This window comes from Lytechinus pictus, chromosome 7 (assembly GCF_037042905.1).
Source record: "Lytechinus pictus isolate F3 Inbred chromosome 7, Lp3.0, whole genome shotgun sequence".
NCBI lineage: Eukaryota > Metazoa > Echinodermata > Echinoidea > Temnopleuroida > Toxopneustidae > Lytechinus > Lytechinus pictus.
In genome coordinates, this window is record NC_087251.1 from 23,199,875 (window position 1) to 23,218,624 (window position 18,750).

Below are 18,750 nucleotides of genomic sequence, written 5' to 3' on the forward strand. Positions count from 1 at the left end.
CCTTTTATTTTAATTCTATCATCCAAAACGTGGTGTGATTTGATGTGAAGATGTGAACATGTGAACTCGTGTCCATTTTGAATATCTTGGTAAAAAGAGCTGGTATGATTACTAATATGATTTCTTACAGTTGACAGACTGTCCGTTACTATAATCAACTACAGATTCTTCCTGATTCCTTAAAACACAAAAATTCACGCATGTTAAACATATATATATATATACATATATATTCTTTTGTTTTTACCTCCTAGGTGCAATCCTCGCCTGTTTAAACATGCTCAGAGGTTAAGCGAAAGGAGAAGAAAGAAGAGAGAAACGTGCAATAATGGCAAATCAGCAATTCAACTCGAGCAAGGTATAATGCATAAAGCAATTAAAAGAAAATATGTTTTAGAATATGCTTTTACAATACCTTCTTTTTTAAATGCATACAAAGATTAAGTTTTTGTTAGTTCTATCTTGAAACTGAATAGAATCCTATATAGAGGAATCGGAATGCACCGTACAGCGCTTAACGCACAAAATTTAGGTTTGTATAAAAAATAAAGGGTATCGCGCTGGTCAATCACGTCAAGAGGCGCATATTGTGACTTCATGGAGGGAAAAAGAAATAATTAGAGGAGAATTAAGGGGCACTTTACCCACCCCCGCTTGGGATATATCAGGAGTAATGGTGTTTGTTTTTGCAGCTCTGTAGACCCTGTCCAGATAGATATTTGATCGCGATGACGTCATAAGCAGATTGTTTGCTGTAGAATGAAGGCATGCAAAGTAGGGCAGTGGGGGAGAAGCGCTCATTCGAAGAAAAGGCATCAATTTCCTAGACGAATCCCTCAACATGCCTTTCATACAGTGGCAAAATAAAATTTATCCATTTCATTTTTCTTACTCTTGACCAATTAGATCATGGAGTTAAGTTTCAATTATTATCTTATTCTTATGATATCGTTCTTCTGACTTTATTTTTCTTTTGTAACTGATATTCCTTATAACTGAAGGGGAAAAAGTAAGTTTATTATTTCATAAATAATCAGATTTTTTTTAAATGTATGTTCATCACAAGTTGTACTCCGTCTATGATAAGTACCGACAATAGATGGCGTTAAACAAGAGATTTGTCGAGGTGTATTTGATGAAAGAGAGTGGGCTTGACGGCTAGTTAGGAAAATAAGAGGATGAAAGTGATCTATTCTACAAGAGAATATTATAGGCTTATTTCAAATTCCTTGCAAAATATAATGAGGATTTCAGCAACGATTTTGTGGGTCCGTTTCAGACATATCATAAATTGTAGATACATCTATGTTGTGACTCATTTATAACTGTTGGGCAATTCTATAAAATATGTACATTCGACCCCCTATATGTGGGACCTTCATGAAATTGTTTTTGCCTCTGATTTCTTGTTCTTTTGGGAGTCTGTAATGTTCTCAAAGGACCATGACTTGGTCAGTTTATGAAGTGAAGTAAGGCTTGAGAAAAATGAGGTACAACAAGGTTGATCAATTAATGGAATTGCCCTGTTGCATAATTATCTAAGAGAGTCATCTTATTCTAAAACTATAATACATATCCTAAAAAAAGTAATCATAATTTAGAGGACTAATATGAAAAAAAGGAATATTACTCGATTTACCAGAATGCAAAAGAACAACCCCTCATCTTTTTATAGATATCTTATACCAATGACACCACACATGGACGAATGAATTCATTTGAAAGACAAGAGGTGCAGATCTCGGATTCCCAAGTTTTGATGAAATGGAAATAGGTTTTTTAACCTGCCTTGCCGTCATTAACATAATGTGCATATAATGCTCTACATAGGGACCTTATATGATTTCTTAGTAATCACTTTTCTGAGGATATCATTAAGGGATACATCTACATCTGGACCTAAATTGCCAAAACTTAGTTGGGGAAAATGAAATTCGTACCTGATGACTTCAACAAAGATCAGTTGACCACAAGTGGTGTAAGAGAAGTAGGTTGGATATCGATTACAATATCTGATAAATTCTAATTGTAATATCCAATAATCTATGAATATTTACCCCTCGAAAATCGGATTACCTTTTCTGATACCCCGGTATTACTATTTGTACCTTGTTTACCAGTTTATCGTAAAATTTTAAATAGATTCGATGTACATTTGGAATAAGCCATCGTTGGATTATACTGAATAATATCATCACTGTAGTTGTCATCATTACCACCACCACAACCACCGTCATAATCATCGTCTCCACCACATCATCTTTATTATCATTATTATCATGTTGTATTTTGATATATATCCGAATTTCCTTTGTTTCACATCACAGTTACGCCGCTCAATGCCACAGAAGATATCACGACGAATGGAGAAAAGAAAGACGTTGAAGACGTTGATGAAGAATACAGTAATTCACCCAAAAGGTATATTTTCCCCAACCTTATGTCAAAAGATAATGCAAATTAGGTTGTATGTGAGTGAGTTCATCGTATCTGCACCGTCATTATCATATGCAGACATATCCCGCGATATTTCGAGGGTGGTACGTAGCATTACCTACGGCATGGACCTACTACTCTGACAGAGTAGTAGGTCCATGGGGTAGGTCAGAGTAGTAGGTCCATGCCTACCCTAAGTCAGCCAGTAGGGATTAAAGAATAGGTTTCAGAGACAATTCTTCGTTTGACGTAGGTCATTTTGCAGAAATATCTACGTCTAAAATGCAAACTCATAAAACGAGTCAAGCGTGTGTTTAGAACAGGGGACCATTTCATAAATGTTGTAAGCACCAACAATTAACCTTAATTATTCTCTGACAGTTCTTATAGTACGTAGTCCGAGGCCAGGGCTTGTTTCACAAAACTTGTTATAAAAACAAATTTGGAATAACAGTTCAGCTTCTGAAATCGTGCATTTGTTATTGTAAAAAAATGTTTATGAAATAGAGTCTCTCGCAACAATCAACCAATCTGGAGATAAGTCATCGGAGACAGTTGTCTGTGGACAAATCTTGATTATTTCATTAGTTAAAGACCAATGTACTTTTTAATTTAGAGCTGCATTTGATGTTGACCCTTTCTGCAACTTTGAGCTCAAAAGTAGTTCAATACTCTGTCGTTTAATTTACCATTTAGAACCTTGTGTGTGGTTATGTGTGTGTGTGTATGTGTTTACCCGAAGGTTTATTAAGGCTTTCGATCGGTAAAGTAGACAGTATGCTATAGATCAAGATTATCTATGTTAGATTCATGTTAAATGTCACAAGAGGCATCGTTTATTGGAATGGAATAGATGTCGGTACAGGTGTCCTCACCTGGGTATTATGTACAGTGTGTCGAGTTCATGTCTAGTTCTTTTTGTCCATTCAATCCCAAGAACTCTGTGTAAGAGAACGATTTATTTCACTGCTGAGATCAAATCATGGTTATTGTTTTTGTTACAGGTTAACATTTTCTGATGCTGGTTTGAGGTTGATGTTGACCAAACAATTTCCTGCTCGCACGCGATTGAGGACGGCGTGTTGGCTCATCATTACTGAGGTATGAACTCTGAAATCATTCAAATCAACTGGTTGGATAATTTTCGTTAAATATATGGATTAGAGATCACGTAAGGAAAAAAGTAAAGTGCAGCATGCAACTCAAAGAGGCATAAAGTTAGCCCAACAATTTGACATATGCATATTCGGATGAATCGTTCCAGTTTGCTTGGGTTTACCAGCATCTAAACATTTTGTATGGACTCAAATATTATTAGTACACATGCCACTTATATGCATACGAGCGTGCAAAGAATAGTCACTCCAATTTACATGAATTTTGTCGCTCACATAGTAGGCCTATATGTTCGAATCATAAGAACCATCATTCTTCCTTCCACGACAGCAAAAACAAATGGAGGCTGAAAGTGGCGGGAAGTTTCCAACAACATACACCCACCGTCCAAGTCTACCAGAGACAGAGAAGAATGGAAATGTACCTCGGAGTGACTCCATCTGCAAAGATGAGAGGTAAGCATTCCTATCCTGATCGATCATTCAGTGGTTAAAGAAAAAAATCACTCATTGAAGCTGGTTGAAAAATCAAGCATACACTGAAAGCAATATGATGGTTTGGAAAAATCTTTCTTGGATGGTCCTGGGAAGCGGGGGTGCTGGGGTGTTATTCTCCTTGGGCAGCACCCCTAGAATTCTGGTAGATGTGGCAAAATGGAGAAATATAATCAAAATGACCTTCATTTTTTAGTGAAACTCTTTTTTTTGCTTGTCAAATTTCCGGAATCAAAATGACTTTATTTTGTAGCGAAACTCTTTTTTCCTTATTTTGTTGCCTATCAAATTTACATCAGCACCCCCTGTAAAAAAAAATTGTTCCCAGGGCCCTGCTTTCTTGGTTCATTTCATACCATATTTTTTTGTGCGTGGAATGTGTATATGTCTGGATGAACATGAAACCATATGCCGAGAACGCAAATATCCCATTGTGCATTCTCATGCTAATAATGCACTGAAGCGAACTGCAATTTTTAGTTTCAAAAGGATTTTGACCTCTTCTTGCTGATCTTGACTGTGGGCGATTTTTGTACTCTCGCTAACAATTCCTCTTGTAAGAGTATTAACATGAGATACTACTCAAAAGTTATACCGACATTAATATATTACATTTGATTTGAAAAAAATATTGATAATGAAAAACATTTCAAAGATTAATTCAATTATTACAGATGCCAGCATTTGCAATCGTTAATCCAGAACAGCCACATTACGAGCTTCGATTACTGGTGTTATGCCCGTTTCTTTGTGTCCGTTGATATCCATATTCTTAGTTTCAGTATGAAGGTGTTATCTTTGGTAACAGGTTTCCTGGAGTCTCAATAGATATCTCGTGACTAAAATAATTGTTTGACTGCCGTAAACCTTACATTTCGAAATTCTTTTTTATTTACTAGAACTAATGAGTAGACCTAAGAGTTGTTTAATTTTTTTGTTTTACTGATTATCACAGTGTTGATTTGTCAATCGATAAAGATGGAACAGAAGATGTAATCAGTGAAAGAAGCTTTCCAGAAATAGATTCTCCTTTCTGTGTACCAGGTGGGTTATTTCATTTTTCTTTTCTTGTTGTTTATTTGTTAATCCTGTACAATGATTGGTCAAACATGACGTCATATGACCAAACTTAAGGTCGCTATAATGTAACTAACATATACTATCCTGTGAGTTACACATTATTCCTTTTAAAAGCATGTTGCGCTCACTAAGTACAAGAGAATTCCAATCACTTTAAAACATCACGATTCATGTAAGATGTCTCGTAATGTGCAATTTGATGGGGTATTTTTTTATATTAAAAGTGGAATGTTTACAAGATTTGGCTAATGAAAAGCATTTCAATTAAGGAGGCTTCAACCTCCTAAAAATACCTCCATCAAATTGCAACTTTTTTCCTTGGGCCACTCGTTTTCAGACCTAACAATATGGGGTAAAAAGAAGTCGCAAGCTATGTAGATTTTCAAAAAAAATATGCATGATACCCTGATAATCTAGTGTTGCCAACGGTGGCCGTACCTCGATGGATAAACCAATAAGATTGACCGATTGAAGTTAATGGAAATTATACTCTATACATCAAAAATACCTTTTCATCTTTCGTTTTGTCGCACCAATTTCTTTCCCGTTACAGATGGTTTAATGAACATAATCAAATGGTTCGTCACACTACCTATCTGTATTCTACTGTTCTTCACTATACCGGATTGTAGGAGAAAACGTTTTGACCGTTGGTACATGGCTACATTCTTCGCTTCTGTCGGTTGGATCGCAATCTTTTCCTATGTTATGGTTTGGATGGTGGCTTATATTGGACACACACTTCACATTCCTGACACTATAATGGGTATTACCTTCTTAGCGGCTGGCACTAGTGTTCCCGATGCCATCGCCAGCTTACTGGTTGCCAGAGAAGGTATGAAGCTAAAAAAGACATGCTTAAATTATTTTCTTATGCATATGCTATTGAATGGTTATTCCAATTAGATAGACAAGTATTGATTCCCTTCTTATCAACAAGTATTGTCGAATCGCAAACCACTTCATCTGCAGCAGACAATATTCATCAACTATTAGAGTGATTAGAGTGAAGGGAATGTCTATCTCTCTATTTTTTGAGCCATCATCTCTCGATTCGAAATTGCACCTTTAAGTTATGTTGGAATCCTATATATCTTGACTTCATCTGATATTAATGATTACGAAAGTACAAACGAAACAACACCGCCATACCCCTATACGCCCCCATTTTGGCACCATTTTCATTCTTTCCAATAAAACTTTATATTAAATCTCAAAATCCGATAGTTTTATCATTTGTTACGATATTTTAAAATCGTTGCCTGTTGAATTTTAGATCATTAATCTCGTTATGAACTTTTCACCTCTTCCGCAATACAGCATTTCCCCCAGAAAGCTGAGAATTGTCGATGTTTTATCAAAGCTTAATACTAAATATTAATTTTTAAATGAAATATTATCGCGAAACTATATGTCTTTTCTTTCTATGGTGCAACTGTATGATACAGCGAGTTTACAAAAAATGAAGAAAGGATACCAAAAACTAAAGATTTCGTTCTCGATAATTACATCTGCTCTTTAATATACCTCCATTGAATAAAATAATCAACGCTATCATGTAAATCTTCATGCCATTTTTAGATTGCTTCATGTGGTCATGTATTGATATCGTTATTATATATACTAGATTTTCATTTTCATTTTCGACGATACGAAAAGTAATGTCCTATTCGTTGGTACTTTTTGTTTTAGCGCCTCTAAATATTCATTATTATTATTAAATATGAAGAAATATGCTTCAACTCAAATATCAATTCAGAATAAAACCTAAAAATAATTTTCACATGTTTGTTTTACGTTCAGGTTTGGGTGATATGGCAGTATCTAACAGCATCGGTAGTAATGTTTTTGATATTCTTATTGGTCTTGCCCTTCCCTGGTTTATTAAGACAACATTCGTCAGTTATGGCACCAGAGTAAGTAGTTTATATTATTTTTTTAATACTGAATTTTATTTAATTGTCTGTCATTGCTCAAGAAGTCAGTATTTATACAAGTTTTTTTTAATGTTACATGGTTAGTGTGTGAATTTAATATGAGATGCTAAAGAAACCAATATTACTTCCAAAAAGCAGTATCACCATCTTCTAATGAATTATGAATTCATGAATCATAGAAGTATAACTCCATATATGAGGTGCCAAATGGAATTACCACATTAAATATCAGGTTTTCACTTGAATGATAGTAATATTAATGAGAATAATGATAATAATTTTAATGATAATGATATGAAATAAAAACTAGTAATGATAAAGAAAAAAAGAGCATGATTGTAATAACTTTTTAAGGCAATCCCTTCCCAGCTCCTGAATAATGAGTTTATAGTAAATGCGATTATTTTCTTTGTTTTCTTCTTCTTCTTTTTTGTCATAAGTAACTTTTAAAACCAGAATCGACCCTACGACACGCACACTCACACATACGCTCACACCATATAGATATGCATGCATTTTATGCATGTTGAAATCATCATGAAGCAGAAAATCGATAATGGTTGTTCGCCCTTTTTTTTATTTTGAGTTGGTGATTGCAATGAAACCATAAAATCTAATGATGAATGTGTGCAATTTTCTTAGCAAAATTACCAAAATTTCTTTGCAGAAAGGGGTTTATATAAGCCTAATGATTATTTACTTGTGCATAATGATTTTTCCAGTGTGTGGGCTATGTTATCAAAAGAGAAAAATCATATATCATTGGATATGCTTTTTCCATTTTCTCTTTGAGAAAATATCTAGAAAGTTTCCATTGCCAGTCGTAGCGTCATGTGTTTTCAATGTTTAATTACAAAGTCATTTTTACTGTGTAGGCGTTTGTTACTCTTTCCATATTCGCTCCATTGTTATATTTTGACTAAATTTGCTGGTATTTTCTTTTTGGAAAATAGATCAAGATTAACAGCAAGGGTCTTCTATATTCGGTTCTTCTCTTATTTGCATCTGTAACTGCAACGGTAAGAATAAATATTGTTTCTTCGTTCTGTTCTTAATCCATTCTATAGAAGTTCCTTGTCATACAAACTGTAAGTCAGTACACAACCCAAAATTTGTAAACTGTACATGACATAGGAGGGAAAATATCAGATGCTAACACTTCTAATGGTGGTTACAGTTCCCCTCTTGTCATTTGATTTATTCATTTAAGCTGATGTCTTTTCTATACTTTGATTCATTTCATTTGAATAATTATCACGTTCTTTCGTTTGTCAGTCAATCTGTGTAGTATATTTCACTAATTCAAATTTATCCATCAGTTCATGAAAATTATCAAAACGAAGATTGAAATGAGAGCAACGGAAAAATGACAATCATTTGGGTTTTCTTTCTGTCTTTATAGATCAGACCGAAAAAAAATTGTTGAGATCATCCTGCAATAAACGTTACATGAGATTTTGTGAGTTATGGGTAATAACAAGTTCGTACATTCCATTTTACTTTTAAACGCAGATATTGGCGATTCATTTCAACAAATGGAGGTTAGATCGACGACTCGGTATTCTACTGACTTTGTTTTATGTGGTCTTCCTCTCATTCTCAATCATGGTAGAAATGAATGTATTCGGTTATGTGAACCCACCGATATGCAAGAATTAGCAGCATCGTACACCATCTTATATCTCATTCATCGATGCCGAGAAACTTTGGTTGGCAACCAGTTGCAATATATTTGAAGTTTGTTTCAAAGATTTCATTGTGAAGGAAATCACAGTGGAAAAAAAAGAGGACATGCCAAAAAGTTACTTCATCAACTCATCATAATGAAAGGAAGTACACTTTAATCTGATAATGATGAATTATGGATAGTTCATTTGGGAATGCTGAGGATGTTTTTTCGCTACTTTGTTGAATGGAGTCAAGCAGGGTAGTCCGGATGAAACCCCAAAACGGTGGAATAATTCAAGATTTATGAACATCACAACCAGCATTATTCGCCAACGATGCTACAAGTGTGCTCACCTATCTGTGACGTCAATGCTCAAACTCAAAAGAATAATTCAATTTATGTGTACTGGTACATAGATAAAGATATGACTTAATACCGTAATAATATTCGTTTGCTAAAGGGATGCAATTTTTATAAGTCTTCATATTCGATTATACAGATAACTGTCCAGCGTTAAATTCTTTAAAATCTCCAAGGTACAATGAGCAACCATTTTTTTTCTCAATCTGTTAAAACGAAATTGAAAAACGGATTATGGCAAACATGCCTAATAGTTTTTTGTTTCGCCTGCATAGCAGAGCAAGACTATAGGCGCTGCTTTGGCGGCGGCGACGTCGTCGACATTGAAATCTTAACCAAGGTTATGTTTTGGAAATGTCATCAGAACTTAGAAAGTATAGAATATTAGTTCATGAAACTTGGAATTAAGAGTAACCAAGTATTACTGAACATCTTGTCTGAGTTTCAGGGCACATGACCCAGGTCAAAGGTCATTTAGGGTCAATTAACTTAGACCGCGTTGGGGGAATAAGTTTTTGAAATATCGTCATAACTTATCAAGTATATGGACCTAGTTCATTTAATCTTAGACATAAGGTAATGGTGCTTCACTGAAGATCCTGCCTGATTTTCAGGTCAAATGACCAAGGTCAAAAGTCACTTAGGGTCTACGAACAACTTTGGATATATTAGGATATTTGTGGAATTGTCATCATAACTTTGAAATTGTATGGATCTAGTTCATGACACTTCAGTGGACATAAGAGCAATTAAGTATCCCAGAAAATCCTATGCGAATTACAGGACACGTGACCAAGGTCAAAGGTTATTTCAGGTCAACAGGCTTTTGTAACGTTAGGGGTATTTGTGGAATTGTCATAACTTTAAAAGTTTATGGATCTAGTTCATGAAACCTTGACATAAGAGCAACCATGTATCCCTAAATATCATGTGCGCGTTTGAGATCACGTGACCAACATCAAATGTCATTTAAGGTCAATAACTTTGTACCTGTTGTTGAATTGGCATCGTAACTTAAAAAGTTTTTTAATCTAGTTCATGAAACGTAGATATAAGGTTAATCAAGTATGAATCATTGTTTTGCACACGTCTTAGGTCATATGATCGTGGTCAAAGGTCATTTCGGGTCAATGGACGTAGTATTTTATTATCATATGAAGGTTTTCATTTGTGAATAATTATTCAATAATTGTTTTCAAAGTCAGCACTTGTGCTATATCGAATCGCGTAATGCGGGCGAGACTGCCAGAGACGTTCCACTTGTTTTTAATAAGAGGAAGATAAACGATAATCTGAAGCACGAAACTTGATGAAAGGTTTATTGAATAAAATTGTTTGACTCAGAAGGATGAAAATAAATGGAACATTTATCTTGTTTTGTTGACACAACAATTAGTATTCATAAAATTAAAATGGTTTTGAAATGATATAGCTGATGTGACACTCGTGTTTGTTAGAATCAACTTGGAGGTTTAAATTTGCATTAAACTCGATAATACTTGACCATGGCAGATTTTTTATCGTTTAGTAGATCGAGTGATTGATAAAGTATTGTTTGTCATTCAACATTCTGTTGCAATAATATAATATTAGTGTAGTTAATGATTTTAGAGTATTGTAGGTTGAAGGATTTCTGGCAATACACGTTTAGTAATGTAAAGTACGAAAAGTGCACTTGTAAGAAGTTATTTTTAATTCGGTGATTACATGTGCCTATTGCATGATCGATCACGTGGATTTAAATGATTAGGCTTTTAGTTAAATTTGTATTACCGAATATCTTAATTCATAAATGTAGGTTTGATATTTTCCCCTTGTGCAATCGTGCAATGAACTATAGTATTGGTGATGGGACGACATGGAATGTTTTTGATATGCCAAAATAATGCCACCATGTGTGAAATAATGTCTCGATAGCCATTACGATGAGAAAGGCGAGTCTCTTTGGTTTATATAAAGAGATTTGATATCAGTTTTCTTTGTATTCGACGAGTCCCATGTCCTAATAAGTTTGTTGTGATAGTTTATTCACTTACGACGTAAATCTATGCATTGAAGAGAATAAGAATGTTTATTTCAGTAAAAGAGATATTTGATTTGATACTAAATTTTATTAGGATAATGAGAGATGCAATGTTGTGTAACTATTTATCAAGATATTTAATATTTTGTGAAGTGTTTTGTATATATGCACATAATTAAAGTGTAGTTGTATAAATGGATGAAGTTGATATTTATGATAACATTTATTTAAATTGGTCTATTCGTAACGGCACAAAGACATGTACATTCTAATTAATTATGCCTCGATGGCAATGTTATTTGTAATGTTAAAGCATTATCAAAGCAACTCCCAGATATTTGGAAAGGCATATTTTTAAATCCACTTTATTTTTCCATTGAACCACATGATGTATCTTGCCAATAGATGAAGAATATAAAAATGAGTATGATAATTAATAAATCTGTATAGTCTAATATACTTTCCAGATACTTTTATTCCTTGAGAATGCAAGGCATTTCAATCAAGGGAATTGTATTGCACATATAAGCACGAGGGGTAAGTCGGGTAATACCGAACAACATTCTATTTGGGCCAATAAGTCAAGTTTAGTAAATGTAACCATACCATACAAAGTTTATGCAATGCTTGAGCTAGGAGTTTTCGTTGATTCAAATACTATAGATAAAAAAGAAAATGAAACATAATGTCCGTTCGTGATAACCCCCACACTTCGCTGGCAATCCCGAACGATCTTCAATCCTATTCTCCCACCATTGATGTGTTTTGCTTCTAAAATCCCACCCAAAGATTGATCTACACGGTGTTCATTTAGATTGAAACACTGTCTCAATTTATGCAGCGTGGTATTTCGATAGGTGCCGGGCGGACCGAAACAAAGGTGACGTCACTTTATCTCGATTGAACTACAGGGGAAATAAAGGTTAACTTTAAACACGTCTCACTTTTTTAAATTCTTCTTTGATTTACTTTCTCGCCCCCACTCTCTCTTCATTTCCTTCTTTCTCTCATCCTTTTAAAAATAAGTTTCTCTTCTTTAAAAGTGTTGGGGCAGTCATCCCCTAACCCCTGCATGTAGCGCGACGCCCCTGTCACAATACAAACACTTTTTTGTAAACACGAATCATTTTTATTATCTGGAACAAAAATATGCCCTAACAAAGACTAATTCATGAATTACTTTAGTGAAAGTAAAATTTACACAAGAAACATAATTGGGGTAGTCCCGGACGGTCGTTAGAAATTCCCCTCACCGTTAAGTATTATTATTTTTCTTTCTTTGTCCTCATGGAGCATCTTCGTTGACTTCAAAGATATACACCTGCAACCTGCAAAAGTAAGCTCTACACAAGATTTTTAAAGGGAGCCCACCGTAATTCATCTAAGCATTGTTAAAAAAATTAATCATACTACGAATATTCACATGAACCTTCTCAAAATTTCTCTTTATGTTGGTCAATCAAATGACAACAATGAATTCCAATGTGTCACGTCTATAGGGTCAGTGGGACAACAGCTTTCATTATTGGATATCATTAGAGCGCCATGATTCGTCAGTTGAACAGGGGCCGTTCCACAAAGCTTTTCGTAAGTTAAGAGCGACTTTAAGAACGACTGGTGAACCTTTCTTACGCGCTAATCAATCACCAATGAACATTTAATGGTTCATTTACTACAAGGAAGGATCACCAGTCGTTCTTAAAGTTTCTCTTAACCTACGAACAGCTTTATGAAACACCCACCAGGACAAGCGTGTTGGGGGTTACTCCTCGTTCAGCAATACCCGTCTCACTCCTTTTATCCGGTTATAACATTGAGCAAATGCAGTACATGTTTATTGTATTATTTCAGTCGTGCATTGGCAACATTAGATTTTGTTATCATGAATGAAAGGTCATATTCTCAATCAACAGTAATTTGTTTGTAAAAGTATCAATGGAGCTGTGCGTTCCAAGACGCAATGCATTAATTTCTCGACAGTTGTGGAATTAGCACTTCCCAAACACAGTGACCACATTTGTAATGTTTTGTGTAGTCTTCCTGAAACTTAGTTTAAAGCAAAGTTTGTCGTTTATTTATATTTTTTCCGTTCAAAATATCGCTAGAAAAAATATACAAAGTATATCTTATGGTATATTATGATAGATCAGGGAATTTATACTGAATTGTAAAATGTACAAATTGTGACATCAGAATCTTTGCATATATGGGTGTGAAATATTGTATATCGTATTCTGACTTCTTCTTTTTTTTTTTTTTTTTTTAAATATGCTTAGTAACATGTTTGACAAAACTATTGTCCCCGCGAAATTATATTGTTTCAACATGCTACACTCTAAAAACACTGAGCAAAAATTTACCCAATATTGGGTAGAAAGGGAACATGTATGTTTGCTGGGTATTTTTCATCCCATGCATATTGGGCTATTTCAACGCAACATTGCAACCAACATGCATGGTCCCATTTTCCTTAATAATGGGTAAACCTTTATTTTTTAGAGTGTATCCTACAGTAACATTTTGTACTTGTGGCGATACATAATCTCCTTCAAAGAATTATGTTCATTTTCGTTGTGAAATCAATCTAAAAGGAAATCTTTTAGGATTTTTTTCATAAAGAGATATTTCAGTTTTGGTGAAAAATATTAAATTGTTTCTCAAACTTTTTTTTTTTTTAATTTTTGACATATTAGGTATGTAATTGAATTTATCACAATTTTTATACTCACACCAATTCGGATCAATTTCAGAAAATCATTTTCATGCTCTTGATGATTATAATACAGTCCTGCTTAGTTTGTTATATCCCCATGGGACCTAGATATGAGTTCTGAGTGAAAAATTAATTTACAGTACAACTGATTCCTCTCCAGAATCAACAGACTCGAGTTTGTATGAAGTAAAAAGAAACCATTTGATTACGATTTAAGTTTATTATTAAAAACACAACATTATGCCTAATTCGACCAATTTCTTGTTTTTATTACAAAAATGTTTTGCAATTAATTGAGCATAAGTGTAATAAAATTGGGAAAATGTATTGGAATGAACCACATGAGTAAAATGTCATCATTTTATCTTTCAAAAAAAGGGGGGGCTTACGATTGAAACCCTCTTTCGAACGGTTCTAGGACAATTACCTCCCGAGGACAATTACCAAGGACAATCACCCCGGACCATAATCCCCGAACAATTATCTCTGACATATACCCCAGGACAATTACTCCCTGAAAATTACCCCCCCCCCCCTCCTCTCCGGCATCGATGTTAGAATCAAGCGGGATCCATTGTAAGTCTTGGCCGGTGGCACAGGTTTTTGAAATATTTTCGACTTTATCTTATCTTAAATCTTTCTATTTCTCTTTCCCTTTCTCTTCTATATTCCTTTTTTTCCATTTCTCTCTCTCTCTTTCACTTTTGTCTTTTTTCCCTTGCTTTCTCCCTTTTCCGCCCCCTTTTCCTTCCTTTTTGTTTAGCGGCGCCTTCTGCGCGATGAAAAAAAAGGGGGGGACTTGCGCCCCAAACCTCCCGTTTGGCTACCATAATTATATGCATCAGAAAATATGTTAACTGTCCCTCAAACTACCTTTTATTTTCAAGTTTTTGTAGGACAATTGAACATTCATGAAAGGACACGATTACACATAATAATCACAAATGTTGAATATCTCTGATTCCAACTGATCTGATTTTTATTTATTTTGGGTTTGATTTCAGGAAAAATATCAGGCAAATAGATAAAACGTTAAAAGGACACCTTCATAGGTAGAAATTTTGAAAGTCGCTAACGCAAACAATGAACACTAACACAGACAAGTATTAAACTGTTATTTTAAAACGATTCAACAAACAAGAAGCGTAGAATTATCAAACAATTGGTGCACAAACGTACGGCCGTCGTATGACTTTGTCCTCTCCCTTTGTCTGGGGGTAATTGTCCTCGTTGGGTAATTGTTACCGGGGGTAATTGTCCTCGGGGGTAACTGTCGGGGGTAATTGTCCGGAGGTAGTTGTTCTCGGGGGGGGGGGGGTAATTGTCCGGGGGTGATTGTCCAGGGGGTAGTTGTCCTGATACGCATTCGGTTGCATGCCACGTCTGTTACGGCACATTTTGGTAAATTACCGAAATGTGGAATTTACCAAAATGTGCCGTAATTATTTTATGACAAATTTTGGTAACTGCACATTTTGATAAAATGATTTTTTACCAAAATGTGCCGATAGTGTATCTATGCCAGACAGGATTTTTTTTTAAACAAAATGTGCAGTTATAATATGATGAGCCTGCTCATTTTGGTAACAACTTAAAGGGATGCTCCGAGCTGAAAATATTTATATCTAAATAAACAAAGTAAAATTAACAAAGCAGAATGTTAACGATTTTGTTGAACTTTGGTTCACAACACAAAAAACAGAAAATAACGAAGAGTTACCTCGAAATTTTCGGCTGCTAACTGCAACCTTCGTCAGCGATGTGACCCGATTTGACCTTAGTGACGTAATGGTCGATGATCGGGTCGTAGACATTCGGAAGCTTGTTAGTGCTCTACAAGAAATAGAGAGAGACGGTGGTATCAACAGAGACGAATATCGCAGGTTATACCCAACTACAGATACCCCTCCTAAGTTTTATGGTCTCCCTAAAATCCATAAACCGAACATTCCACTTCGACCGATTGTAAGTAGTATTGGATCAATTACTTATAACTGTGCCAAGCATCTTGCCTACATTATGTCACCTTTAGTTGGTCAGACTTGTCACCATGTAACTGATTCTCAATCTTTTGCTGAATGTATTAAGAATACGCGTGTTGAGGAAGACGAGGAACTGAGATCATATGACGTGACAGCTTTTTTCACTTCAGTTCCTATTGACAAGGCCCTGAAGATTATCCAATCCAAACTTCAGAGCGTGAACACTTGGAAAGATAGGACTCGCTTATCAGTGGACCACATTGTGAAACTGTTGGATGTTTGCCTGCGATGTACTTATTTTGTTCACAATGGCATATATTATCAGCAGATCCATGGAGCAGCGATGGGATCGCCAATTTCCCCCATTGTTTGTAATCTGTACATGGAACATTTTGAACAATTAGCTCTTGAGTCAGCACCTCATCCTCCAATATGGTGGTTTCGATATGTTGATGATACACACACTAAACTCAAGAAAGAATTCTCGCAGGAATTTACTGATCATCTGAACTTGATTGATCCGGACATTCAATTCACCACTGAAGGTGAGGAAGGACTGTCGCTGGCATTTCTTGACACTTTGACGGTTATTCAACCAGACGGCAACTTGGATATCAAAGTTTACCGTAAACCTACGCACACCGACCAATACCTGAACTTTTCCTCTAATCACCCACTTGAACATAAGCTTGGTGTGACCAAGACTCTTTTCCATCGAGCGGAAGCGGTTATCACAGATCCAGTCACCGTTTCTGAGGAAAAAGCGCACGTTAAACGGGCTCTCTCCAAGTGCGGCTATCCTAGTTTGGTCTTCAACAAGATCGATAACTCAGCTAAAGGAAAGTCTCCGCCTAGAAAGGACAACCCCAAGCCACCCAAAGGACAGATTGTACTTCCGTACGTTAAAGGATTATCGGAAGCCCTTCGTAGGAATTTCAGACAATTTGGCATTAGGGTGTGCTACAAACCAACAAGGACCCTTAGACAGTATTTGGTTGCGCCGAAAGATAAGACAGAGAAGAAGGATATCACCGGTCCTATTTATTTGATTCCTTGTCAAGGACAGACGACTAAGGAATCTTATATAGGAGAAACAGAACGTTCCCTTAGGACAAGATTCCTTGAACACCGACGCCCTAGCTCCACTTCCTCCGAGGTATCTCAGCACATCCACATCGAATCCCCTGGCCATTGTGTTGACATCAACAAGGTACAAGTGCTGGACAGGGAGCCGCGGTACTTCGAGAGAGGTGTGAAAGAGGCCATCTACATCCGGGCGTTCAGACCTTCTCTCAACAGAGACGGGGGGCGATACAAGCTTCCGAATGTCTACGACCCGATCATCGACCATTACGTCACTAAGGTCAAATCGGGTCACATCGCTGACGAAGGTTGCAGTTAGCAGCCGAAAATTTCGAGGTAACTCTTCGTTATTTTCTGTTTTTTGTGTTGTGAACCAAAGTTCAACAAAATCGTTATCTTTTACCAACACAGATGAACTTTCATGATCGTAAAGCAGAATGTTGAAAGTTTCATCAAAATCGGAAAACAAATAACGAAGTTATTGAATTTTGAAATTAGCAATATTAGCAATATTTAGTGAAAATAGTTATATGCACGTCATCATGAATATTCATTAGGTAGACTGATGATGTCACATCTCCTTTTTCCCTTTTCTTATGTTATTACATGAAATAATATTTTTTTCATACATGTGTGAATAATGTGTCTTCTTTATTATGAAATCAGTTGCAACAATGAATATCAAATGCACTAATTAAAACCAGTTGTAAATCCAATTTGGTCGGTTCTTGGTAGAAACAAAATTGAATAAACCTAATTTCATATAATAAAATACAAAAGAACAAAAGGGGATATGACATCATCAAGTTGCTCATTTAATATACATGAAGACATGCCTAGAACTGTTTCACCGGAATAATGCAAATCTTTAAAATGCCATGCATAACTTTGTTATTCCGAGTCCGATTTGGATCAAATTTTCGGTGTTTGTCTGAGTTTTCTTTATCTGTTTAATTCATATTATTCTTAGCCCGGAGCATCCCTTTAAAAACCAGATTTGACGGTTATAGTGGAATAAAGATTATTAATTATGATATTGGGTTAGAGACAAAGTCAGGGGTAGTTTTTTTTTTTGTGTGAGGGTGTGTGTGTGGGTGAGGGGGTGATTAGCATTTACGTCCAATGCCATTTCGTCCAATGACTATCGTCTAATTCCGTTTGATCCAATATCATTTCGTTCAATAGTCATTTCGTCCAATAGCAACGATGACCATTGCTTGGGTTCAAGTGCCTCTCTGTAGGCCTATGCCTTGTCCCCAAGTTTTACGAGACGTTTGATTCTGTGAGTCATCCAAGACAAAGGAAGCGAAGAAGGGAAAGTAATCACCATTGCATGTTAGATACATTCAGAGCTCTGCTGTTTTTTATGTTATTTTGCCACCTTGTGTCGCATTGGCTTGTAGAAGATCATTGCGTTGTTCATGAACTTTGTTAGTTGCCACAGAGAAGGAGTTTATTAGCCTCGATACGTCTTTCGCCCGATCAGATTATTCTTGCAGCCAATATGTAGAATGAAGCCAAATAAGAGAATTTCCTATTTCCTACTTTTTCTGTGTACCCATACGAATAAAAATTGATTTTCCAGTATTAATGTTTGTTATGGATCACTTAAGGCCTGGTCCGACTGGCCGACGGACACAAAACGTATTCATAAATTAAGGACACGGCGGACGATCAAAATTTCGGAGGTGGCTCCATCCGTTTTCACCCGCTCCAGAAAAGGACAAAATTTGCGAAAACAACGGAAAAGAACGGACGTGGGTAGTATGTAGCGCGGTTGTCAAACAGATGTTCATCGGGAACCTATAGCAGATGAAAGCGGGATGGAAGTGGATGGCAGCTCCGAAGGGGTTACCG

General features: G+C 35.8%; 2 protein-coding genes across 2 annotated transcripts in view; both read left to right on the top strand.

Moving 5' to 3' along the window:
* LOC129265374 (sodium/potassium/calcium exchanger 3-like) overlaps nt 1-14,165 on the top strand; it is a 40,643-nt gene extending 26,478 nt beyond the window's left edge. Inside the window, exons 8-16 of the mRNA XM_054903374.2 lie at nt 255-358; nt 2,328-2,421; nt 3,441-3,537; nt 3,883-4,007; nt 5,002-5,090; nt 5,680-5,961; nt 6,930-7,042; nt 8,017-8,082; nt 8,576-14,165. Coding sequence (XP_054759349.2) covers nt 255-358; nt 2,328-2,421; nt 3,441-3,537; nt 3,883-4,007; nt 5,002-5,090; nt 5,680-5,961; nt 6,930-7,042; nt 8,017-8,082; nt 8,576-8,722 — 1,117 coding nt within the window. The 3' untranslated portion in view covers nt 8,723-14,165. The remainder of the gene's footprint in view (nt 1-254; nt 359-2,327; nt 2,422-3,440; nt 3,538-3,882; nt 4,008-5,001; nt 5,091-5,679; nt 5,962-6,929; nt 7,043-8,016; nt 8,083-8,575) is intronic.
* Nucleotides 14,166-15,616: 1,451 nt separating this feature from the next.
* Nucleotides 15,617-17,212, top strand: LOC135154613 (uncharacterized). Its single transcript, XM_064101396.1, has one exon. The coding sequence runs from the start codon at nt 15,617-15,619 to the stop codon at nt 17,210-17,212; it is 1,596 nt and encodes a 531-aa protein (XP_063957466.1).
* The last annotated feature ends 1,538 nt before the right edge of the window (nt 17,213-18,750 follow it).